Genomic DNA, 27,412 nt, shown 5'->3' on the forward strand with positions numbered 1-27,412 from the left:
GCCGCACAGGCGCACAATGGAGGAAACCCACGATGAACCACGCCGAAAGTGACTCATCTATTCCGCTCCGAGCGGCCACCCTGGAGCCGATTGGCTTTGACGGCAGCCGGGGCCGCCTCCGAGCCACTCGTCTAGCTTGTCACCGACCTCGGGCAGCATGTCATTATAGAAAAACGCGATGTCTGTGCGACTAAAAGAAAGAGAGGGGTAGACGAAGAAGAAGAAACGTCTACAATTAGAACGAACGCTCGCCGTGACTCTTATCGCTACGCTGCGTCGATAGCTGTTGTTAATTAATTTTGCCGATTGTCCCGTCCCCCCCCCACGCGAAAGAAATAACCGCAGACGGCGAACTTGCCGCAAGGTTGACGTCTACTCTTCAACCTTTGTCGGTCTATTCTTTCAATAGCCTTCGACACGTCCAGCCTCCTCGTCCTCCTTCTCCCCTTTCTCACTCTCGGTTTTCGTGGCCGGTTCAATTAAACCTTCCCGCAACGGAAACCGCCGCAAATGTTGGATACCTTGTAATTTCGCCGTCATTCTACGATCGTGCGTACTTAACACAGATCGTTACTACTTTCTTAATATTTGATTGATCGATCGAAGCGAGTGTCGATCTTTCTTGTATTACACGTAGGATAACTACGTGAAACGCTATAAAATAATAATAAATAACGATGAAAACTTGAGTGCACATTCGACAGATACAAATATCCGTTGTGCTTTCTTTACTCCCGCCGCGTAAGACCAATGGCCGGGAAATATAACGGTGACAAGAACGCCGACGTCGACGACAGACCTCGAGAACTTCATCTCCATGCGGACCGCGTCGAATGGAGATAAATAATAATGATAAACGATCAACGTGCGGCTTTCTCGCTGACTCGCCAGGAACGTCGCGGACGAGAGGCAACGGAAGCCGCGTGGATATCCCCCTCGAGAGAGAGGTATTCACGGGAAGAGTTAACAGTATCATACCGATACGATACCGATGCGACTATCTTACCGTGGCGGTACCCACGGCGCGGCCGGCGCGGAGGAACGATCGAGCGAGTAGCGGCCGTGAAATCGCGATACGACGATACTTCGTGTCCGTACAGAATGATTAGAGAACGAAAAGAAGTGATTCTCACAAGACTCGCTTCATCAACGGCTCTGTTCTTACCAGCTTTCTTTCTTCGGTCCCATTCGGAGCTGTGGACATGTCCGGAGCAATTCAATTTTCATTTTAGCCATCAATCCTGGCAATTAAATTTGGTACAATGTCGGTGAACTTTCTTATCAAAAGCTTGATTTGATGTTAAGAACGGAGGCGGTCTGCCGAAGGATGTCAACATTATTTAATAAGTTGATTGCGACTATTAAAATGTACTTTGAAGCCAATTTGCGCATTGAGACTTCTAAGTACTTCACTTATTGTTATAGTCTCATTGTTAAACGGAATGGATCATTGGCGAAGATAATTAATTTATAAAAACAGTATTTATATATCATATAGAAAATATTCGCACACAAATTCTGTTAATGTTAATAGAGTGCGTTGTATTTCAATATATCGTTGAAAATATCGCTATGTCAAGAAAATATTTCCGAAGAGACCCTTATAACACCTTCGATCACGCAAATAGGATGCGGTCAGGAAGGTGTTAAATGAGGTTGTTGATGAAGTTGTCGGAGGCGCAGATCGTTGTTGGGATACAACGCATGCTTATAAGACTTTGCAGGTACGTGCCGCCTTTTAATGCAGACATTGAGTTGCGCGGATAGAAGAAATGCAGACGCGTTTTTCCACTGACGGGTACACGTGTGTGCAATGCATAGTTCTCTTCCGCAATTTATGCGGAATGCAGTCTCAGGCGCCACGGAGCACGGAGCCCTTATTACAATGAGAAACGCCGAAGAAACCGCGAGACCCTACGTGGTTTCATTAACAGCTAAATGAGCGTGCGATTTGATTGTATAATAGGCATTTAACCGTCTAATCTTTTAACTGTCTAATTGTTGCGCGAACGCAATGTGGTAAACAGGATTCTTCATGCTGTTTGGCTATTGCGCTAACTCCAAATGAAGAATATTATCAAGAAGAGAATAATTACATATTTCTTGTTATGTATGTATACATACGTGTACACTTATATAATATAATAGTTATGTATTCGTAATATAAATATTAATTATATTATACTTGCATAAACTACAACTGTGTGTTTGTGATCAATCATTTTCTGAAGTAACTAAATTACTATTGTAACCATTGTACGTAAAATATACACATATCAAGTATATTGCCATTAGTATATTTGTCTGAAAATAATAGTTTTTATAAATTGTATCACAGTTTTTCGCCATACAAATAAAGAACGTGAGCAATTTACAAATCCTAAACCAATTTGCAAATACAATAAAAAATGTAAGCAATTTACAAATCCTATAATCGCTAACTATGTGATAATTCTCGAGAATCATCCATTTTATTATCAAAGAAAAGTTTACACATTATGTTTATATAAATTAAATATCATGAAGCAGTTATATAAACGCGCGATACGCTTTATAGTTTTTCTCCTAATTCACATATGTTTAAAAGCATTTAAATCATTTCTGAGTTAGTCGTCAACATTCGGAGGCAAAACATGATAACAATACATTTAATTATTACAGTCATAAACATTCACGCTATATTCGCATGTTTTCCTCTGATTTTTTTTCGAGGTGAAGATTTACGGGCGTGCAAGTTTACTTACGTCGGTACATATTATTGCACCGATCGACGGAGGTGGCGAGGTCCTGAGATCTGCGATAAAGCTGCGTCCACACGAGGAGAAGCGCGGGATAGAGGGGGATGAGCATGTGGGTGAAGGCTGGAGGGCTCTCCAGGATGTGTCGAAAGTGAAACTCAAGGTCTCATGCAGTCTTTCGTTGTGTGGTGCATGTATATGCATGGCCATTGTCCGCCCTCGTATGGGCTCGATCATAGCTCGCGATAAGCTTCGATTCAGGCCTTTGGAGCCTCCGGTTCGGCTCTGCTAAGCGATCGTGAATCCTCAAAGATGGAGACGTTATTACAGAGATGATCGTAAGAAATGAAACTTGTCTTGTGCTTATATCCCTCTTCGGTCTTCCAGCGTAACTTACACCACATGCTTGCGCGTATTTGGTAGGAAACACGTAAGAAGCATGCATACTAAAAAATTAAATTGGTAGGAGATAATAAAATAAAATATGTAAAATAAATAGAAAGCTATAAGTCAATGTAGTATTGAATATAGGTAAGTAAAACATATCTTCAATCTTTCAAAATAGATTGACGCTATCATCCTACTATGAAATTATTTGCCATCACGATTTTTCAATGTTACATTAATAACATGTTTATAAGATTTTATTCTGGAATAAAACAGCATACTTACGCGAAGTGAAGCATGCCAGACTAATTATCGGCATTGTACAGCCATACTCAAGTAAAACGGGGAATATGAGATTACCGGACATGGCTCCCATTCTTCCTATTATCAATTCCATGCTTACTGCCATGGCTCTGACAAATGAAAAGTAAAACGTGCATGTATTGATTATCTTTCGTTGCAAGTTGCTAGTAATCGCGCGTTTTGTAAGTTTAAGTAACAAACCTCAAAGACGTGGGAAAAAGCAAAACAGTTGCACCAACCACAACGTTGAAACTCGTACTCAATAATCCAATGTATAAACACGTGAGTACAAGGGTGGTTAACGTACTTGTAGACCAGATTAGAGCGATCAGACATAAAAGCGAGCATCCATAACTGATAACTATATCCGAAAGAGATAGAAAGATATAAAGTATATTAGTACTTTCTACTTTTTTCTTCAGCAAAACACTTTCAGTTTAAGAAACAAGAAAACGCTAACAGAAACTTACGTAATAGATATCTGTGTTTCAGAAAGTTAACAAAGATGCTGGCAGATAATATACAAATACTAGCACTGGCCGATACAATAATAGTGTCGATGTACATTGAATCGGATACAACAATCTGAAAAAAATTAACTTATTTAAAAAATGTAAGAAAATAATAAAAAGAGTTATCATGTAGCAAAATATTAATAGCAGCTAAATGCATAACATTAATTATTATTATACATAACATTAATTAATTTATATTTTAAAATTATTATTTTATCTTACATTTTCACAACTTGATGTTCCTTCCAATGCAGTTTTATTTGCATTAATAGACGTCGAAAAGTCCAATATTTCGCAAAAAGTAGGATTAGTTATATTCGTATTAAGACTATAAAAATGGTTGATTGTCGCAAAAAGTTGTGGCTGCCAGAGGCGAAAAGTATTTACGCTGTAAAAAAAAATAAATTAATACAAACACATATATCAATATATAATTGTCACAGCAAAGTCTGGTAAACCATTTAATATATATTAAATAAACCGTTTAAATAGACTGTGAATAAATTAAAATACGCGCAGCATATAATTCTGAAACTCTTTTAAATAATTTATTAACGGCATCTCTTCTTTTATCATTTTTTTAATCCAATTGCGTTAACTGTAGTTAACTTGCGTTAACTGTAGTTGCGTTAATATAATTTAGCTTTGTATTTTATTTAAATGGAAAGATAAAACGTTTCCATATATATGCCTTTCGTTCGCACAGACATAAAATGAGCTCTTCACAATATATGCTACAAAAAATTGATTGTTTAATCTGGAAATCGTCTCGCTTATTTTGGTCGTTATCAATGCAACGATCTACATCAATGGAAAATTTTCACTGAGTTCGATAATGCCTCTGAGTATAAAGAGAGGATGCAATTTAATCGCAAACTGCACAATTAAACCGATAAACAACGTATTTTTATTTTTGCTACTGCTGTTGGCTTGACGTCCCTTAATTTAGTAGAAGATCTTGCTTGAAGATTTAGTAGAAGATTTAGTAGAAGATTCAGCAGAAGATTTTAGACTTCTGAACCGAAGACGATGTGTATTCAAGTTTTATGTTTGTCTCCTCGGCTGACATCCTTCAATTTAGTAGAAGAATTTAGTAGAACACGTGATATGCAAGTACACAGTATCCCAGGGCGATATGTATCCACAGATAATGGGATATATCTCAGCTAACAGCGAAACATGAAGATACAGATGTGTGTGATATCTTCCGCGCTGATAAGGTTGTAAATTCTCTGTCATTCAATCATCAACGCGGCATTTATATGACTAACCGAGATCCTGCGTTTTTACGAGTCATCTACCTTATTGTATCTTGTAAAAAAGCATGATTCTACGGGAGCGTTATACGGATATTCGCATGAACATTATCGCTATTACCGTGTTACTCGCCATTCTGATAACTCCGAGATTTACAACCACGACAATTACAAACCTCACTGTTATTCGCGGCGAATTACTATGCAACTAATAATAAGGAAAATTAATCGTTTCTATAAGGCTATCCATACTAGAAGGCTTTTCATAGTCTATTTAATAGGCGAATACATTTTTTCATACTCTTTTATATTAAATTTTAACCAAAAGTTTCAGAGTAATTAAATGCACGAGAATAATATTACGTTCTATTTAAAAACAATTACATGTAGTTTGTATATAAATAATAAAATGCTTACCTTAACATTCCACAAAATTGTATAGTAACAAATAATAAAACACGCGACACATATGGAGTTAAGAAAATAGGCTTCATCTGTTGTATTCCGCTCTTTAAGCTTGCTTTCACACCGTTTTGACATTTTGATTGCTCTGCAGTTGTACTGTTCAAATTCACATCGCCCAAGGCGCGTATCTAACAATGAAAAAATGTATAGAAATACTTGCAGGCATTTTTGTTTATAAACCACCTAAGTAATTTTATATAACATGATTCTTATTGATAATAATATAATATAATATAATATAATCGTAATCGTAATACTTACAGGATAATTATCCTTCGGCAAACCAGTGTTCATACTGTAGATTCTCTTAAAAACTTCAAGGGCATCTTCATTACGATTTTGCGTCATCAAAAATTTAGGACTCTCTGGGAAGAAAGAGAGGCCAATGACGCCTATCAATGTCGGTACTCCACAGAGGGACAGATAGAGCCTCCATGAATTATAGACAAAGGCACCATCCCAAAGGGTAATTGACCACGATTGAGGAACCACTAGCCAAGCCAATCCTAACAACAATTGTATGCATTAAATATTATTTTTATGCAAAATTAAATTTATGTTAAGACTGTCGTTGATAATTGTTTATATAATTTATTTTTTATGATGAATAAAAATATTCTACCTGCATTCACTATACATCCGAAAGAAACTGAGAAGCCAACGAGAATTGGTATCTTTGTTCTACCGTTGGCACCATAAAATTCCGAGCAGTATGCCATAAGAGAGGCATATGGGCCGCTCACGCTATCGTGATTAAAGTTTAATCAATTGTTGACTTCTTTTGAGTGATAAATATACAATAAATATATAAAAATTTGGAATTATATTTTTAAGATTAAAATAGACTAGTTCTTTGTTTCCTTTCAAATAGTTTTGTGTGTGTGTGTGTGTGTGTGTGTGTGTGTGTGTGTGTGTGTGTATGTATTATCGAATTTAATAATTAATGTGATATTTTTCTCACATAAGGCCACTAAGTAATTTGAAGAATAAAAGCGTCCCAAAGTTCTGCGAAAATCCTAATAATATATTGCAAATACCATCGGCCATGTAGCCGTATAATATAATCTTCTTTCTTCCGCTAACGTCAGCGAGGAATCCCCATATAAAACCACTGGTCACCATACCTAGTACGAGTTTTAATACAGATAAATTTTTTATATTGTTTATATTACTTTAGTATTCTTTTAGCGTAGCCTGAAATAGCTTTAGCGTTGCCTGAAATAATCTGAATGTATTAAAAATAATTTCGCGAATACCGTATTATGCACACTCACCTACGTAGGTAATAGCATTCAAGAGCCCTTTGTCAACCAGTGACAATCTTAAATCGCATTCCGCCGATGCGAGTATCATTGACATATTAGCCGTATCTATACTTGATGCCCAGGAGGCCGGGATAATCGCAAGAATGAGGAGATATTGAAATTTCCCGGTCCCGGCGACGTTGATCGCCGTTTCGAAATCCGCAATTTTCGCATTTGGCACATCTTCGATTATAACTAGAAGTATCATATAATTTAGAAAATTATTACATGTACGTACACGTTGTATAGGACAAGGAGAGGCTGTGCTTGAGTTAGTTAAAGAAAAAAATCGGCTAAAAAATTTTCAAGAGAAACAGCTATTCAATTTTCAGGGTAAGGAGGGCCTTTTTGTCTTGAAAAATTTTTTTCCTTTAACTGACTCAAATAGACCATCCTTATCTTATGTATATACGATACACACTTGTACCAAATATATAAGTAATTAATAAAAGCTAAATAATTATTATTAACAATAGATACTATCATGCCTGAAATATCCGAATTATTTCTCGTAGCTTTAGTAAGAGTATTTCAAAAATTTTCACACAAAAAATATTACTCTTCAGCAAAATCTCTTTTAGTTCATAAATATCGTGTATGTACTTACTTGAATCTCGCTGTTCAATTTGTTTCTTCTCAGGTACGTCAATCACGTTAGGTTTGTTAGACATCACGGAGTATAATATTTATTTTACGAAAAATATCAAACGGTGATTACACAACACATAATCCACGAGCTGACCGATCGATGCGATTTTTCTAATTTTGGTTACGCGCGCGTCGAAACGGAATCGCGTTCAAGCGGCTTCTGTGGAGTAAATGAAGTTTCGATAACAATGTTTATACGGCATATATGCGGTATACGCATAGATTCTGCAGGGTAATCTTTCACGCGCAAGCTGATGAAATCACTCCGCTTTCGAAGACATTTCCTCTCCCTGTCACCTTTTCAAGCTCATCGCCTAATATCACTTAAACAACTTTATCACTTGAGTAAACTCTACGGTTGATTTATTATGCGCAGCATCACGATGACGTACGATTCTGATTTTTGTCGACGGGAATCGACACAACTTAACTATATATAAGATGTCCATGTGTCTGATGATCTACATTTTATATAAGAATTACATAATTCTTATTTACATAATTCATCTAAAGAAAAATATTCTTTTGCTTCTCCCAGAATGTATATGAACGCGATATTGGCAAACTGAATCATTCCAAAAGACATTCCATTTTATTCTACCAAGAACCAGCGTCAAAGGAACCATAACGTAATAGCTCCGTTTAATACTCCGTATTTTCACGTAAGTTGTAATATTCTAAGAAAAGAGGAGATTTCTTTTCCTATTGTTCTCTGCGGCAAATAATGCACGAGATATAGATCCTTCTGAGTTTACGACTACGATGATTCTATCGGCTATAAAATTGATAAAATTAATCTAAAGTATATTATATGTATATAGTTTGTATAAAATTCCATCTTAAAGTTTCTCGAAGCTCTGCCGAAAATGTTTCGAGACAGAGATCTACTATCTTTGTTTACTTTGTAAATCAGACTTTTCATAATGTTCAGAAAAACAACAACAGGGATATCTTATGGGAATTGTTTTTACGTTTTGTGACCCATACTCATAAATTATTTTACCAAATATTAGTCTTGTATAAATAATATACATATCTTAACAAAGTATATTTCCCGAATGAATTATAACTGGCGCTCTGTAAATTCATAATTCATTTGATAAGAAATTGTAAAGGAGACTAAGGCCGGTATTTATAGTCGGATCTTATTTTAAGATCGTCTTAAGTAATGTTTTAAGATGTTAATACGGTCATTTTATTGATTGGATGGAGTCTTAAGACTGCCTTTAATTAGACTTAAGACGATCTTAAATGTAGATTAAAGATCTGACTATGAATATACCGACCTAAATTTTACTGAAAATTTTATTAATCCTTAATCAAGCATTGTTACTTACCACTTATAATCTTTACATACTCTCAATTTTCTTTTCCATTTTTTCTGTTTACAATACTCATAAATTTACTAATAATTAGTCTATAAGTATTATTGTAAAAATCTTTTAATCTCGCATTACTAAAATGTATCGACAAACATTTTTAATAATAATTTATTATAACAAACATTTAAACTATTATTCAACGTTAATATATTTCTTCTTTATCGCTTTCGATTTTACAAAAAACTTAAAATTGCAAATAAAATTATCCATGAAATATTATATTAGATAACTCATAGATAACCAAAAATTTTTAGGATAATCTCAACGGTTATGTTTTGCGGTGGTCTAAACTGTGGTATAGTCTTACAAATACGATGGAAATTTAAGTTTCTTTAAATTTTTGACAATGATATTTCTGTGTGATTTCGCTTATCAAAAACTTATCAAAATGTCTTATTGTGAGACAAACCGATAACTACAATACAGTTTGCTTTATCTGACGACGATGACGTATCTTAATAAAAATTTACTCACTTCGGACTTTACATCACAAAATCTCTGCTCATAGGGCACGTAAGGGAAAAATAAAAATACTTTTATTTATAAATCGACCCCAAGCTATCGATCAAGCCTACTTAGAACTTGATCCGTTCACTCGTTATTGATATCTCAAAATCTCGAGTACTCGCAACTCGTCGCGTCGCGTAAAAGAGTCACGGTGCGTCTCGCTTCGCGCGTACTTGGCGCGAGACACTACCGTGTCTCTTGATTCACTCGCGACGTAATGAAACACATGTGTATGACGTATCAGACTAGATAAATGCACTAATAATACATAGACCAGACATTAAAGACAGAAATACATTGCAGTACAATAGTACATGATGTGTTTTGCTGATTGTGAGATATTCGTGAAGATTCAGAAAATTTTCGATTGTTATATCAAGAGCACATCAATTATTATTCTAAATATTTAATAATTTAACAATAATTCAACATTCTAAATATCTAATAATTTAACAATAATTCAACATTCTTAATATCTAATAATAATTCTAAAATCGTTTTTCCTTCAGTTTATATACTAATCAAAATGAGCCATTGTTTGCCTAAAAATTCCTTCTCGCGTAATAAGTTCGACATATTTGGGCAAAAGATTGATCTCACAATTGTTTTCTCGAGATTATATCATTTTGTATGTAAGCCTTAAATTATACCGCTCATCGGTGTATCTTTGTTTCTTTGTTGCGTCTTATGCAAGAAATACTATATACTTTCTGACTTTACGCTCGCGATATCTATTTAAATGCTTGGAGGATTGCGAGAAGGCTGTACTGGACGACCTCTGAGCACATATTAACCACGTGCCCAATGACTATATGCATGTACGATTGACACTACGATACACACAGATAGCACCGGAAAATTATTGCAACAGTAGTAATTTTCCGAACACTCTAAATCTAAATAAACATTCCTGAAAATTTTATTAAAAATCGTGAATACAATTTTGTCTTGAGACATTTAAAAAATACATAAGATATTTAAAATATAAGATACTTTCGCATACATCAAAAACCATAAATGAAAAAGTACACCAATATTAATTTAAGAAATAAGCTTACAGTCGACTTATATTGATGTTCGATTTAATTTAAGCGCGTTTCATTACAGAGTCGCAGAGAACTACTCGTTCTCTGCGTTAGTTACGCATTGATCCTTCGCGGATGATTTGGCACCATCCAAAGGAAAGAGTCCTCGACTACTTTTCATCCTGCTAGAATCCCGGGCTTGTCGGTACGACATCGACTCCATATACTCAACCACCTTCGGAGAAAAAGAGAAAGAGAAAAGGTATACGCAAGGTCAGCGTATCGCAAGAGAGCGAAGTTCGTTTCACCGGAGTAATTAAAGTTTCCTGCATTTGAGCCGCGGAATCGACGTTGCGTGGCAAGTGGCCTGCTTTTCGACTGACGGTACTTTTGTCGAACAAGGAGAAATAAAAAATCCGGCGTCCTTTTACTAAATGAATTAGGGTCAGCGCCGAACAGATAGTACGGAGCGTATGATCTAACGTTTGTTATGCCGAAGGTCAACGCTAAGGATGCTTGGAGCTGATAAAAATCGTTAACAATGGATGTATCGGCTAAATAAATGATTAATTAAATCAGATAGCTGACCCGAGTACGGAATGGTTTCCAACAGGAAGTTGGAAATATTTCCAGCAGCGAGCTACGTACGTTCCGCTCGACTTTATAATGTTAAATGTGTTCTGTTATTTGATTATATGTTGTGATTAAACGGAGCAGACATTTATGTCTTCGGCTAAAAATGCCATGCGAAATAAATAACAATTTAGTAAAGCTAATTTTAATAATTTCAAGCGAGAGATTGAGTCTATAAATTAGCAAATTTTATAAAACCGTGAGAGGAGTGAATTTATATGTGGTTGTGATTTGTGACGACATTATCGCCATTAATAGGCGAAACAAGATCAACATGAGAAATTTTATTGAATGTATTATAATTAATGTGTTGCACGCGGAAGTATCCGAACAGGAGACGGACAACCCCATGATAGAATTACGGAGCAGTTTGATAATTAATAATATGTTCCACCGTATAAATCTCGTCTGTCTAGTGCACATTAAGCGAAACGTTTTATATGGACTGTCTTGCGCGATCAGTGTGTTCCATAATGAATGCAGTCGACATAATTAATTAATGATACATGATATACGACGTTCGTGACTAATCATTGAGCATATATGCTTCGTTTTCTGGCAAGCAAAACAGATATCTATTCAGAATGATAAATATAATCATTGAAACGTGAACAATTTAATAAAAGAAACCTTTTACCTTATTTTTAGAGGCAAATATAATAATATTTTGTAAACATTTATATTAAAAGAAAATTTATATAAGGGTTAAAAAATGTTAATTTGGTTGTAGAAAAATTTAAAGCAACCTGATTTCTAACTCATTTATTCATTATTACTATTAAAATTGATTATTATTATTTTTTTAAATTGTGCGCGCACATATTAATTATATATCGAAAGATGTTTAAATGATAACCTGATTATTGTAATCGAGGTAGCCCATTAATATTTCACGTGCAATTATGCCGTTAACGCTTAGAAGGAATATTCTTTGCAGTAATGTCTTGTTCAGAAGCCACTGAAACTTAACCATGACGTAGCTGAAATGTATAAACGCATAATTACATGTGAAACTGTACTTATTATGTCAATCAATTTAGATCTTTTACTTACAATTAATGCACCGGACGTTTCGTACATTACGTTGAAACATTATTTGTTAAACAAATATATCCTACATGTTATAGTACTAAATATTTTTATTTCCTAGCGAGGATGAACACAAAAATTTATCGAAATTGTAGCAGATCTTGCCATAAAATTTGATTAGCGACGAACTTCATATTCAATAAGATTTATTTGATATGCAAGTGAATAATAAGAATAAAATGAATAATATTTGAAAAATATTGGAAGTACTAATTTTTATTTAGTTGTTTGTGAAATAAAAGATTTATCGCATTATATTAAATAAGTGGAAATAAAAAGGCTACATTTCGTGGCCCCTTTTGCTTTTTAATTTTTATTATTTGCAAAAAAGTTACAAACGTACGTGGACATTGATAAATGCAATTTTTATTTAAGATAAAATGTAGAAATAAGCTCTACCTTCATTTTTTTAACGCATATTATTTATTATACGTAGATGCAGTCATTTAGACATACAGAATACAAAGTACATTTCGGATCGTATTTATTTCGAAACACGCATCGCGTATTGAAAAAGCCTATTCATAATCTTTTTAATTATTATATAATTATTTACAGAGAAGTTACAAAGAGAATGTTTGTAAGCATATTACACACGAGATATATTGATACATTAGCATTGCATTATGAAGTATAATAAATCATTTTTCTCTTTCTTTAATTAATTACCAAGTTTAAATATTTAATGTAACCTCGAGAAAGTTAATCCAATCCAAAGTTTCGGTATCGATATTTATATTAATTAGCGCCAAACGGAGAAACGTTCTCGCAACCGGAAGCGATCATCGAGTCATATTCAAGACTCATCAAGCATTACCGTGTATACGTTCTCAATCGATAATCCCCTCTAAAAAAAAGATTCTCAAATTCTCCCCGTACAACTCTCAATTTAATTTCCCCGATCATTCCGGAACGTCGGCTCTCTTGCTCGTTCCGCAATCGCGCCTTCCGCTCCCACAATCACGTCTTCCGGTCAGTAGTCAGTACGCGTGCTGGAGCGCGCGAAACCGCGCGGCGAATTCAAACGCGACTGCCGCGTCGGGATTCGCCGCGCGGCCGCCCGGCGGCGCCACTGTCGCGAAGAATCGCGGCGAGCGACGTTCGGTCGATAAACGGCGGGACGGAAGGGCTCTCCGGAGGTCCGGAGGCGCTCTCTCGAGTCTCGAGTGTCTCGACAGCTCTCGTGAGACGTGAGTGCCGTCTGCCGTCAGTGCCGTCCTGTCGGGAGCAGTCGGGAGTGTCAGGTCGAGGCCGGAGAGATTCGATTCGCGACGATAGCGACGCGTGGCTGACGTGAGTTCTCTTTCTCCGCGCGGCGATTCGAGGAAACCGTCGGTGGGTATATCTCAGTATATCTGTCGCGCGGACGACGGATATGTCGCGCGGGACGGCGCTACTCCGACGACGACGACGACGACGGGTCGCGTAATCAATCGCGATCGGTCTCGCGCGCGTAGCGTAGCGTCGCCGCGAACGTTACGGGTGGACCGTCGCCCGCGGTCCGCGGCACACGGCGCACCGCCGCCCGTCCCCGCGCGACACAGCGGCGAGCGTCGAACGACATGCGTCGGTTGCGGGGCGACGGGGACCGAGCGACAACCGAGGAGGCTCCTTCGAGGAACTGTCAGGATTGTCAGGGGGACCGTCATCGCCACCACCATCGCCGCCGACGCCGCCACCACCACCACCACCGCCGTTACGCGTGAGTCAGTGCGGGATCGGACGGAGGCGACGCACGCAAAATGGCTTCGGGCGACAATGTGGACGTGATCGAGGTGGTCGAGACGACGAGCTTCCCCGTGCCGGCGCAGCCCGCGGTGGATCACCTCAGGCCGGAGCAATCCACCGTCGAGGAGGACTGTGAGTGCGAAACCTGTGACACCCGTGCTCCGTTTCTGCCTCTCTCTCTCTCTCTCTCTCTTTCTCTCCCCCCCCCTCTTGCCGCCCCCCTGCCGCGTGCCCGGACTCACCGTTGTGACCTAACCTATACCGGGAGCCCGGACGCCGCGTCGGACGTCGTTTCCTCGCTCGACGACGATCTTCTCGGCGTTCGCGAGGCGCAAATCGTCGACGCTCGATCAGCTCGATGCCCGTCGATCGCTCGTACGATCGATCCTCGGGTCTTCGCGTCCCGCGCGCGGCCCTACGGCCTACGGCTCGTCGCGGTCGATCGACTTAGTCGCTCAATGTTAGAGTTAGTCGACCGTTTGACAGCTAATGGGTGTCACCCGACCTACAAAGCGCGAACGTGAGACCTCGTATTGTCGTCCGAGTTCCGAGGGACGTTCGTTCGAAATGCGCTCCGCGTGCCGACGACGTGGCTCGTGGCTCCTCCTGCGATCGATCGATGGATAAATTTGACGGTCCGAGCCGTCGCCGCCGTCGGCCGTCGGCCCTCGGCCCTCGGCCCTCCTGTCGTCGCGATGTAAATTGTAAAATCTCCCGACGGGATATCACTTCGCTCGTCTCACGAGACAGCAGAGATATGTGCGACCGCGATTAGTAAAAGCTGCGTGTCGCGATTTCTCTTACGTTTGATCGCTCGCGGTTGGACAGCTGATAGCTGTCGATGTCGAGTGACAGGGAACGTCTAAGTCCCGGTCTACAATAGGTGTTTTAAGGTCTAAGCCCTAAGAAATTGACCAATCACAGTCAATTATTCTCCTCAAATTCAACTGTGATTGAACAATTTCTTAAGGCTTAGGGCTTAAAACACCTATTGTAGACCGGGACTGATGGAAATTTTCAGCTCTGCTAAAATGACGATATACAACGAGCGACACAGCCGAGAAACTCGTTCCATCGCGACAATCTGCCGTTGTGGAGGTGATTGGTGCGCACACGCATTTAACAAAATGCGGAGTATTAAGGAGTGGAACGTCTTCGGTCACTCCCGAAGGCTCGTGCGTCCTCGTTGAAAACACCACGCGTTCCACGCATGACACACTTTCCTTCCGCGCGACTCCGCGTTACGTAATTACGGAGATATCTAGCATTGAAAACTGAAAGAGCGAAGCTCGGACTCGTAGACTAAACACCCGACGAGTCCCTTACTTCTCGGATTCATTCGATTCTATTCTATTGGGATTTCGGGAAGCTGGATGCCATGCCCTCGTTCGAACGGATGGGTCCCGTTGAGATCTTTCCCCGATGAGCCGGGGGATCGTCTCTCGGTTCGTCATAGAAGACGGTTGAAGTGTTCTCGCTAATTAAAGTTTTACACAGGCTCTTGCGGAATCCCCAGGCGGGCCGTGCGTTCGTGCAATTTTAATACGAAGAGAGTCCGGAAGAGAAAATTCGGGACACGTTCGAGTATCGGAGTCATCGACCGGAACGCTGTTTAGCGAGTTTCGTCCTCGCCGTCGCCGACCCCGAACAACCTGTAACGATAAACAAATGTTCGATTTTTGAAAAAAAAAAGGAGTGTCAGCTAAAAAAAGATTTTTTTTTGTTTAATTAATGAACCGTTTGAATTAATAAACCGTAAAATAATATTGATTTGGAACAATGTGGTACAACAAAGTTGGAACAACCCGGTGCAATTTTCAAAAAGATAATTTTCACAAAAAGGAGGCTAAACTTCACCCATTACGACTCCGATCGAGTTCGCGAATTGATTTTCACTGCGTGTCGCGATCCGCGCGAGAAGCGACCGGGAAGAATCGTCGTCGTGCGACGCGATCGCTGGACGTGCCGCGATTCGTTCGCCGCGACCGCCAAGGTGACAACTCGCGGCGTTTGACAGCTGATAGGGCATCGGGCCAGCCGCGGCACGTGGAAACCTTGTGCTCCCGGGATTCGCGCGAACTCCGCCGCGCGATCGCGATAACACCGCCGTTATCGGATCCGCGCCATCCGAGAAATGGATTTTTCCCCCGTCGCCCGGGAAAACAGCGTCGGAGAAAAGTGGAACGCGCGCGCGTAATATTGCTTCTCGCCCGAACTGTTCCTCTTTTTCGAAAGATAGCAGCTTCCCTCTTATCTTTCCGCCTAGAAAAATCTTCCCGCGCTATATCGGTTTATTCGCACGAGTCGTATTTTTGTATGAATAGATATGGGAATTTTGTTGAACACTTCATGGACTATCTTTTTTTTCTCCATTCTTATCCATAGAGAATGGAGAAAGTTATATTTTGTCATCCCGTTTTATCCTTTGTAAAGTTTTTAATGTAAAATGTCATTATATATTCAGTGACTTTAATCCCCTCTTCCTTCCGTCCAGACATTTCAGCTGAGATTTCTTTGTTCGTCACATATTCTCTCGAGAGAGAAAGAGCTCTATATACACGCGACATAATACTCGAAACGTATCATTTTCTGAGTTTTCGATAGAAACTTTAGGATTACCTTTTCACCTCATCTTTTAGAAAGATGAAGAAAATTGTATACTCTTGTTATATTTTATTCCTACAAGTTTAAAGTTTGCGACATAAAATGTTATGTTACATACTATTCAGTGACTTCCTTCAGTGAATTCCTTCTCGTTTCTGCCTGACATTTCAACTGTTGTGAGATTTCTTTGTTCATGTTTTCTCTCTCGAGCATTACACGACGCATGATAATCGGAACGTACTACGTTCTGAGTTTTCGATTGTGCCGAGCAAGAAAGAACAAGTGAACATTATCTCCCTGAAGAATGTCTTTATTATCTCAAGGATGAGAGCCTGAGCCTTTAAGCATTTACATAACGCAATTCATTCTGCTTCGAATGGAAATAGTTTCACACGTTTTTTCGCAATGCGCGAGAAACGTCACCAGTTCACGTCGTGAACTCTTCTGTGCAAACATCGCTTATCGCGCCTAGCTTTCAGAAATTCATTGACGACGTTTCGGCGACGGTGCTTTTTCCTGGCGCTGCTTTTTCGTTGTTTTCATTGTTGGAGGAAAAAAAAAATATGACGAACAAAGACCACCGCGCGCGCTTGAGTCACGAGCTCGCAACGGAAGAACGAGGGGTTAAAAATAGAAGGCTAAGTAAGGACATCTTGACTCGTTGTACCCTTATTCTACTGTCATCCCAGGGGCCTTTTTTACTCGATATCGCAAATCGCTATTTCCCGGCACGTTACACGTGCCGCTTTTTCTACAATATCAAACTCGATATTGCTCGCAGTAATTTGCTAATCTGAGATTCTCTCTCTTTCTCGAGATAATAAACGATTTGTCATTCGTTATCGATAAATCTATCGTAACTCACAGATTTCTCTGGACTTGTGTTTAGCATTAAAAGCGATTTTCTAATTTCGATTTTTATTTTAAAAAATTATTTTAAAAAAATATGAGAATTATTAACACGTTCTCTCACACACATACATATTTTGTTTATTTCGCATTTATTTGCGAATAGTATATAAATACGAAAATATATAATGTAGATAATGTATAATTACGTAATTCATACAGATAATGTTGCTATCTTCAGTGTAAATCTATAGAAAAGCAGGATTGCAGTAAATTCGAACTTAATTGCGTTCAATAGTAAGTGTGCACTAGAAATATGGACTATGAAATGTTAATAAGCAATTAATATTTTTCGAAAGTCTATTGTCTATTCGTTATTGAAGCACACACGTGTTTGCATTATAAAAGAAGCAATCTCGCTTCGGTGAATTGATCGCGCAAAAATGCCGTTGAGTCTACACTATTTCTTATACCTAATGTTAATTTTTTTTTAAGCATATTTTAAAAATTGCTGACTTCATAGACATGGACTTTCAAATTTGTTTTACATGTATTATTACTGCATGTATTCATATATACATTTCTATTAACAGATCATATTATAAATAAAACATTATTTTCAAAACAAAAAGAAATGATGGATTTCTTAATTGATTACACCAGGATGTTAATATGAAATAGCACATAGTTCTTACTTAATTATTTGATAAAATTTATGTAAAATTTTAGTACTAAATATAATTATTATCAAAATATCAATTTTACGTAATTTTCGAAATTATGGTTTGATGGCTTTTACGTTTTTATGCAGATCGTGTGATATACATATATGGCTATTAGGTATATGACCCCCTTAATGGATTTAATTATTTTTCATAATTTTATAAGGATTATAATACTAAATTATTCTACAAACAATTTCACATATTGCTTATTTTTACGAAACCATATCACGTTATCTAACTCGCGCGTTATTTGTTATCAAAATACATACATTACACCATGCGACGTAATTAAAATGTCTCTTTTCGTCTCTTTTGCAGATAAATCGACCGGAGAGAAAATAACAGCATTTGACGTAAGTATCGATCTTTCTTTAAATATTACTCTTAAAATATACGGGAAAAAACGCGTGTGTCCCATTTTGTCAAACGGCAAAATTGATTTTATTTGAATATTTTATAAGCACTCCAATGACCCGTTTAAATAATTATTAGCAATTAATGCAATCACATATAAATGGAGACATATCTTCGATATGTGCGCGCGTGTTAGAAGCCAACTTATAAATAATAATTTTATTGTTGGTATTAACAATTCAAATGAAAACGACTATGTTCGTTCACTTTGAGTCTCAGAGAGAATTCTTTTATACTTGTTATGCCTTTCTTAACCTTGTACCAAGCATTGCATATCTCCCTTGGTTTTTGAGTAAATAGTTCGTAATGTTTACAGACTCGCCTAGTTTTTACTTCTTAAATAATTTTAAAAAGAAAGCATCGATGAAAAAGTCGTTCCGATTCGTAATGTGCTGATTTAATCATCTTTTAATTCTTCTCCATTAACGCTTGCTCCACTTTTGCGCGGATCCACGTTCATATTGTACTTATTAGCTAATCGCTTATATGCTTTCCATTTGATTTTTATTCTATAGAAATATATTTAATCCGAATGTGTGCATTATTACATTCCAAATAGAATTTTACACCAAGCGCGTAAGATAAGATAGGAATGCAGATAATAATCTGGAACAAACAAATTGTTCTACCTTTTGAATTAATTCGAAATAGATTAACACCGATCATAACATGTTTCTTTAATCTTCTATTTACAGCCAGTCGCGCCAGATATATCCTACGTTTACTCGCGAAATCATTTCTATTTTTGTACGACGTACAAATCTTCCCGTCATCGGTAATTTACGCTCGAGCGTCCAGGATCGATTCTTGCACGCTTGCGAAGTTCGCGAGGAGTTCAAATTGCGCACGAAACAGGTTCTCGAATTTGCGACTTGCTCTTGTTATTACGGCTCGGGAAACGCGCGCAGAAACACAGAGAAGAGAAGTACATTATAAATCACTGTTGCACGTGAAAGATTATCGCGGATATCATGCTTCGATAATCATATATTTTTGCGAAATGTACGAGACCGAGCTCGGCAATATCAGTCAGAACAAAACAGCGTCTATGAACCCCTTTTTCTTCCTTGTTAATATATAATTATTCATCCGAATAACGCGTAGCCAGGGACACCTTCGGTATTTTCTCTATATAGCGCTAAATGCCACAGAAGATGTTTTTGTAGTATGTATCGTGAGGCATTGCGTAATGCGAGTTAGTTGGAACATATAACTATAGTTAAATCCTCTCTGCGCGCGCATTTCAGATTGCATTAAATAATTATTCACAGCACAAGTGTGAAACCATTTTCCTTAAGTATATGTTCGGTGTTAACAAAAATGTTTTATGTACTATCAATTATCTTTGCAGAACTCAATAGTACAACATGGTACGACAGGTGGCAAGGCCCCCGCGGGGGTATCGAGAAACAAATCGGAACGAGAGAGAAAGATTGGGCATCGAAGAGTTGGAGTGGGAGGTGAAATCACATATAAGAAGGTATGGGAAGAATGCCAGTGTAGCACTTCTAATAGATAGTTTGTTCAGATCAGATTTTGTGCTTTGTAATCAAAGTTAAAGGGTATTATTAAATGAAAGGGAAAGACTCAATAAGCTTATACGATATCATGTTGAACAGTATGAGTGGTAAGGTCTTATGATGTTAAAGAGATAAGCTACTTTTCTTATTCAGCTATCAATGAGAGTGATGATTAGCTACACATGTTGTATTTGCTGATTCGATCACCTCGTGCAAGCTTATTGCAAGGAGAGATTAGACTTTCTCCATTTAATAGCTTGAAACATTAGTGTCTTTTCCTTATTAATATTATAGGCATGATCACTTTATAGTATTAAGATTAATAATACCTGTAATTATATCTTTATGATTAATTATATATTTTTTATTTATTTTATACAGATCCAAACGACACAAATTATGGGATCTATTCAATTGGGTATACAGCATGCTGTTGGTGGTCTTGCGAGTAAACCGGAACGCGATTTATTAATGCAAGACTTTATGACGGTGGAGACAACGAACTTTCCCCATGAAGGATCAAATCATACTCCGGCCCATCATTTCTCGGAGTTTAAATTTAAAAACTATGCACCCATTGCATTTCGTTACTTTAGAGATCTCTTTGGCATTCAACCAGATGATTTTTTGGTGAGATAAATCTCTGTTTCTTTCTCTCTCTTAGAATTTTTTCCCTAAATTATAATGTTAGTCTTGTACTAATAATAAAATACATATATGCATTTAGATGTCAATGTGTAGTGCACCACTGCGCGAGTTATCAAATCCTGGCGCTAGTGGGAGTATCTTTTATCTAACGGATGATGATGAATTTATCATAAAGACTGTACAACATAAAGAAGGAGAGTTTTTGCAAACTCTACTTCCAGGATATTATATGGTATGTTCTAGAAATAGACTTAATTAAAATTATTATTTTACAAAACATACAAAAAACTTCTTTTTGGTAACAACAATGTTATTTTTTGCAGAATCTAAATCAGAATCCAAGAACGTTATTGCCAAAGTTTTTTGGATTGTATTGCTATCGGTGTAATAGTAAAAATGTTAGATTAATTGCTATGAATAATCTTTTACCTTCATCTGTAAAATTACATCAAAAATATGATTTGAAAGGGTCTACATACAAGAGAAAGGTTTGTAATATTTTGTGAATATTCATAAGTATTGTATTAATATACATATAATTTTTTTTATTACATTATATATTAAAAATTCTAGGCATCAAAAGGAGAACGTTCGAAGTCTTCACCAACGTATAAAGACCTAGATTTTATAGAGCATCATCCAGAGGGTATCTTTTTAGAAGCCGATACATATGGTGCATTAGTAAAAACTATTCAACGGGATTGTCGTGTATTAGAAAGTTTCAAAATTATGGATTATTCTTTACTTGTTGGAATCCATAATCTTGACCAGGCTGCAAAAGAAAAAGCTGTAAATATCATGTGACATTTTTCATATCACGTAAATGTCAATATATATTCGTTTTTGCATACATTACATACTATACATATATATAATATATTACAGCAAGAACAAAGATTATCGGCAAGTGCCGATGAAGAAGTTGATGAAACGGGTGGCGAAAGTGATGGATTCATTCAATCTGAGAGAGAAAAACAGAGAGAGGATAGAATAGGCGCTGCCGCTTTAAATCGATCACGCAGTATAAATCGTCAACGGTTGGTTGCTCATAGTACAGCGATGGAGAGTATTCAGGCTGAGAGCGAACCAATAGATGAAGAGGATGACGTACCGTAAGCATAATATATATCAAATCCTTTAAATGAATGTACTAATATTTTATTTAATTATAATTAATTCTATTTTATGTTTTTAACAGTTCAGGTGGCATTCCTGCCAGAAACGCGCGTGGTGAACGTCTTTTATTGTTCCTTGGCGTTATCGACATTTTGCAAAGCTACAGGTTAAAAAAGAAACTGGAACATACGTGGAAATCAATGATACATGACGGGGTAAGTGACATATACATAATGCACATGCGTGTGCGCGAATTTATAGATTTTCTTTATAATCTAATTTTTATACTAGTCTTTAACTTTTTTTTGGTCTCAACGTCCTATTGTTAATATAGAAGAAATGTTTCTTATTTTCTAAGGACACTGTATCAGTACATCGGCCAGGATTTTATGCGCAACGCTTTCAGGATTTCATGGCCAAGACAGTATTTAAGAAAATACCATCACGTAAGTACCATCCGAATCAACCTGTCCTAACAAGTTTGACTACAAGATTACACTCAGCAAAACTCGCTAATTTATGAGTAATTTCACGCTTACTTATCTACCGGTAGCGCCATTGTTTTCTGGTTGATCACATTAATCCAGTGCATTTTACAAGAGATAATTGACTTCTTACAAAGGCAAAAATAAATATTAGTTTTAACTAGGGGAACTAGTCAATGCAAGATGTTTAAATTACAAAAATTAAAACCTCGGTTTATAATAATATCAGTATTGTGATTCAGCCATATACAATGCTATCGAATAGTACCTTTTATTGACGCTTTTGAGATATATTTTAAACACTTAACGCGAAACGAAAAACGAGAGTAGAACGAAAGTTATAAATAAAGCTCAAAACTGGTACTTACAATATATATATATAGTATTACGATGATATAATTAGTAAGGGTACTTATAATGTTACTTAAAAAGCATATACCAATTCTCATAGACAGCAGTAAGCCGTAAGCTAGAAACATATATTTTTCTTCCTGTTACATTTTGCTACGAAACTCGTTCACTTAGGCTGCGTTTCGATATTCACTGCCAGTACTGAAAATCTATAGTTTACGTCACTTATACTATAGATTTTCAGTACTGGCAGTGAATATCGAAACGCAGCCTCAATTTACTTGTTTGGCGTGTAACAAACTCGTCACAACGAGTTGGAATATTTAGGAAAGCCAACAAAATACTAGCTTCCATAAATATTTTACTCGTAATTATTATCAGGATTAACACAAGCGATGCCAGTTTTAATAGACTCTTTATCTAGATTTATATTTTTAAGAGTGTTGAAAGCGCAGGTCAGCGACTCAATTTTGTCTTAACAGATTTTATCACAGATTTAGCCGTCCAGAGAAATGTTCTAACGATTATAATAGCATTATAAGATATTTGAGTGACTGCAGAGAATGCGACAAATATACTGTGCGGATATCCGAAAATTATAGACGCGATGCTTACATCAATATCATGGTTATATTCGAATTTTATTGATCTATCAGTGCCTTGCGTAAGTTAATGAAATATCATGCATAAATTAAGAATTGTTTGTTGTAAAATAAGAATAACGCGCTTTCTTATCTTAACGAATGCAATATTTATAATTTAATCCGATCCAAAATAGAACTTTTCGGATACCTGCATTCGTTTCGAATCAATGCTGTGAATAAGATATATTTTGGGTTTATGAGTGTCAATTGATCATTTTTGGGTTTTGTTTTGGTGTAACTAATTGCTAACACAATACACTTATTTATATTTGACTATATATATAATTTTCCTATTTTTTTATAACTTTATTTTGCAAATTCAACTTTATTGTGCATTGCATATTTTCTTTCCTTTACATATTTTTGATACACAATTTTGTTTCGATATATTTATTAAAGAAAGAAATAGCGAATTACCAATCACTGGTGTCCACAGGTATAGCTGAGTATTTTTTATATATCGATATTGTTAATCTTGACTTCCATTAGCATTTTTACTTATATATTGAACTTTATTTAGAGCCATGTTTGAGAAAAACGATCGTCTTTACAACAAGATTTCTATAAAATAATACTAAAGTAAAAGGAATTAAATATTCTTTGCTTGTTAATAATTTTTTCTTGATAGTCTATAATATAGTTGAGGATATATGTGCACTTGTTAGTGTGTACACAGATTGTCACAATCAAAACGATTTCTATCATTTAGATTTTTTTATCAATATAATATCATGTGCCAAAGTTCTATGAAAATTCCCTTAATATCGATGATGAATACATTTGGATGGCAAAAGTTTCTATCTTATCGATGCGCCAAAGCAATCATTGATATTTTCGTCCATCAGAGCATATTAGTAAAAAAAGATGTAGTAGAACGCACGAAATACATCCGAGCATTCAAGTAGCTTGTTTAACATGACTGCTTCAAAGAGAAAAAAGTATGCATGCCATGCATAATTCTCTCGGCAAAGGCTCTTTATAGAGATGCTAATTAATTTTGTGCGATCTATATATCTGTAGAAGAATCTCTGCGATATAAATAATGTTGAACGTATATATTTTTGGCAATAGTAGCAAATGTAGGACCGCGTGAGTGTACGAGATTAATTCGAGAAAGAGTGCGAGAGAGAGTGTGAGAGCGAGAATAATCGGTAGAAGTAGAATTTTTTTTATTGTGAAAATATTCAGCTATCGACTGAACGTGGGCACCATTGTACATATTTATATATTTTACAATAAACATTTTCGCTGTTTACAACTTCATTTCATTTATGAGCCCACCCGTACACTTATAACTTACCGTTACTGTACTATATTACTACTACTACTACTACTTTTATACTGCTACTATTACTACTGTTACTACTACTGTTACTATTACTACTACTAAAGCTGTTACTGTTACTATCATTACTTTGCTATACTAGCATTCTACTACTGTTACTACCGTCATGTATACTATCATCATTATTGACATTGCTCCACTTATGTGACTAACATCCCCTCGTAGTCGTTATTCATATTAAGTTTCTTGCACCATCAGCGCGTTACACTTTGTATATTGTCTTCATATTGTATCGTGTACAATGTGTTTGTTGTGTTACGTACGTTTGCGTTTCGTTGATCACCTATCAGTTATACTTTTCATATGAATAAACAGATTACAATTGACAGCTCAAACACTTTAGGAAAAGTCGTATAATTAATGTAATATTTTTTAAAAAATTATTATACGTGAAAGCGTCGTTGAAGCAGCAGTAGCTTGGGTCGCATAAATCTTCGAATGCAACAAGGCTTAATTGATCTGCTCGGATAATAATTTGCAACAGTATCCACGATATCAATTTTCCCTATTCGACTACAGAAAGGAAATACAAGCCTAAACTCGCTTTGTGTTTCAACTTTCAATACGTTTGGAAGTTTGACGTACCCTGGCTTTTCTTTAATGTTTCTATCTATTCTCGGCAGTCCCTATATATGATTTTGTCGTTCGTTCGATAATCCGGTATACATAATCATATTATAAGCGAAATTAGCTAAATATTGATGTTTCTGTGTCCCGTGCACTTCTTTTCGTGTCGACCCCCAATGACCTCGTCTGACCTGCTACCGATCGAAACTCGAAAATTGAATACCAAAAGTGGACCTGCCTGAGATTAAGGGGAATCACCGCAAATTCCGTAACCTCGTCACCAGCTATATAGGTAACTCTGTCTATGTGTGCGTCCATCTGTCCATTTTTGTACGAATGTATGTAACGTTTGTTTTCACATAATTCTCTGCCTGTATATGTATTTTTATGAATAATCTGTTTTTCATGCTCTGTTCTTTGATTTTACAGTGTGAATTTATCTCACCTCTTATTTCCACTCAATTTTGCATTAAGCAATTTGCATAAAACGTCTTTTACGATTTTTTGGAAGAATCTGAATGATAATATTAATGAGATTTTAAAATAATTATTGCAAAAATAAATTTCGAAATTAATATTAGATTTTTCTGCATGTGATACTCAAAGATATGATATTCAATGTATTGGAATGTCACATGTTTATTTTTATATCTTTGTTTTTTTATTTGCTGAATTTGAACTGAAAAAGATACAGTAGATTAATCTACTTAGAAAAATGAATTATACGCACATAAAGCTTGTTTTACATTTCACAATATAAATATATTTTTTACACAATAAAACTTTAAGCACAATTTTTTTATGTCTTTACTAACACATACGATTCTTTCAAACTTGATGTTCCTACTAAAAAGATCTTTTTAAGCAAATTTTTAAAGCGAATTTAAACAGCGGAATTATACGAGTGAATTTTTCGGACATCTTTGTGAGTGTGCTTTTTGTTTCTATTTCCATTGCTCCTGCAACCATTGCCTGTGAAAATTGTACGTGTGATACGTGTACTCTTTTTTATCACTCTTCACATACTCTTCACATATTTCCGTTCACTGTTTTTCTGACACACATTTTGCAACACACAGCCTAAGAATTTTTTTTTATAAATCTAGGTCATTCGTCTTTCAATATATCCAAGAATAACAACCGCGATACTAGTTATAGATACTTTCCCTACATTATATTTTTCCACAGCATCTCGCAAAAAGATTAACTAAGAAGATTTCGATAATTGTATTTTACTCAACGTGCTTCCACTCAATTTCTTTCTCTACAAACTCTACAATCCTGAAATTTCCTTGTCACATTCGGTATCGTGCAGCAATTAGTTTAGCCTAGACATACCCTATAATCACAGCACGGACCGATAGATTAATGGACGTCTGCGCAATTTACAATGAGATCTAGTTGTTACGTATGCATAAAATGTATTTCTGCAAACTCCAGCACAGTTCTCTCATGTACGTACATATTTTTTTCTGTGTGATTAACTACGTAGGCATGGATTAAAACGTAGTACGTATACAAGTGACAATTGCTAATCACAAAGAAAAGCTTAAAAGCAAGTTTATTCACAATATATGTTAGATATTCTATGCCTGCAATTAGTATAATTAAAATATAAATATTTTAATTATACTAATTTTACACAATAAGTACGTATAGCATAGTTTAGAGTTTGTTAACAGACAGTAGAATAGTATAATCATAGACTGAGAAAAGAACTATATTTATATACATGGCCATGGCAAGCATAGTGCTATAGTGAGATTTGTCATTCAAGCAGAAAATTTAAATATCAAAAATTAAAATTATGAATGAAACAAATTATCGCGATGTATAAAAATTTATCTATTACTTTATTAGATTAATAAACGTAACCGCATTTATTTAAGATTAAGATAAATTACGTATTAAGATAGATTACAATTTTAGTTTTATAGAGCTAAGAAAATTTTCATATCTTTTCATAATCGTCTTTAAAACTTGCCGTAATTATATCGCGATGCAGCAAAGCAGAAAGTATTTTACATGCATAATTTTGTTAAAAATTAAACAACTCAATTTACGATATTTTACTAACAATTAGATAATAATTTCCATGATAATTTCTGCAAACTAAAACAGTATTAACGAGAAGAAGCCAATAATATGCCCTTCGACCCTTGCC

At 36.4% G+C, this 27,412-nt stretch overlaps 2 protein-coding genes and 1 long non-coding RNA gene across 12 annotated transcripts in view; 1 reads left to right on the forward strand and 2 right to left on the reverse strand.

The window, feature by feature from the left end:
• Window positions 1-2,281: 2,281 nt before the first annotated feature.
• Window positions 2,282-7,900, reverse strand: LOC139768105 (synaptic vesicle glycoprotein 2B). Its single transcript, XM_071697950.1, has 11 exons — window positions 7,576-7,900; window positions 6,939-7,163; window positions 6,626-6,788; window positions 6,287-6,408; window positions 5,926-6,170; window positions 5,617-5,792; window positions 4,166-4,331; window positions 3,899-4,013; window positions 3,630-3,789; window positions 3,411-3,538; window positions 2,282-3,184 (listed from the first exon to the last, which is right to left on the reverse strand). Exons 1-11 carry the CDS (start codon window positions 7,637-7,639, stop codon window positions 3,132-3,134), a joined length of 1,617 nt encoding a protein of 538 aa, XP_071554051.1. The 5' UTR covers window positions 7,640-7,900; the 3' UTR covers window positions 2,282-3,131.
• Window positions 7,901-12,769: 4,869 nt separating this feature from the next.
• Window positions 12,770-16,075, reverse strand: LOC139768109 (uncharacterized). Its single transcript, XR_011717279.1, has 2 exons — window positions 15,838-16,075; window positions 12,770-15,632 (listed from the first exon to the last, which is right to left on the reverse strand). It is a non-coding gene; the product is annotated as an uncharacterized lncRNA (long non-coding RNA).
• The window catches only part of Pip5k59b (Phosphatidylinositol 4-phosphate 5-kinase 59B), a 34,357-nt gene continuing 20,252 nt past the window's right edge, over window positions 13,308-27,412 (forward strand). For 7 of the 10 annotated variants that reach the window (XM_071697951.1, XM_071697957.1, XM_071697952.1 and 4 more), the window contains exons 1-11: window positions 13,308-14,112; window positions 18,477-18,511; window positions 19,924-20,052; window positions 20,474-20,722; window positions 20,820-20,972; window positions 21,064-21,228; window positions 21,314-21,529; window positions 21,626-21,852; window positions 21,939-22,071; window positions 22,215-22,302; window positions 25,478-25,540. In XM_071697951.1, the coding sequence (XP_071554052.1) occupies window positions 13,995-14,112; window positions 18,477-18,511; window positions 19,924-20,052; window positions 20,474-20,722; window positions 20,820-20,972; window positions 21,064-21,228; window positions 21,314-21,529; window positions 21,626-21,852; window positions 21,939-22,071; window positions 22,215-22,302; window positions 25,478-25,540 (1,576 nt within the window). In that variant the 5' untranslated portion in view covers window positions 13,308-13,994. The remainder of the gene's footprint in view (window positions 14,113-18,476; window positions 18,512-19,923; window positions 20,053-20,473; window positions 20,723-20,819; window positions 20,973-21,063; window positions 21,229-21,313; window positions 21,530-21,625; window positions 21,853-21,938; window positions 22,072-22,214; window positions 22,303-25,477; window positions 25,541-27,412) is intronic. The other 3 variants (XM_071697954.1, XM_071697955.1, XM_071697961.1) reach the window with 2 other exon arrangements.

Source organism: Temnothorax nylanderi, unplaced genomic scaffold (genome assembly GCF_030848795.1).
Source record: "Temnothorax nylanderi isolate EJ_2023f unplaced genomic scaffold, tnyl_v1.0 TNYL_tig0014_pilon, whole genome shotgun sequence".
Taxonomy (NCBI): Eukaryota; Metazoa; Arthropoda; class Insecta; order Hymenoptera; family Formicidae; genus Temnothorax; species Temnothorax nylanderi.

Bases quoted from the DNA above. Each gene is read 5' to 3' on its own strand.
- LOC139768105 (XM_071697950.1), bottom strand. From the start codon at position 7,639: ATGTCTAACAAACCTAACGTGATTGACGTACCTGAGAAGAAACAAATT. The intron at 7,164-7,575 runs GTAAGTACATAC...TGATACTTCTAG, and splicing joins AATTGAACAGCGAGATTCAA to TTATAATCGAAGATGTGCCA. The intron at 4,332-5,616 runs GTAAGCATTTTA...TTTTTTTTACAG, and splicing joins CAATTTTGTGGAATGTTAAG to CGTAAATACTTTTCGCCTCT.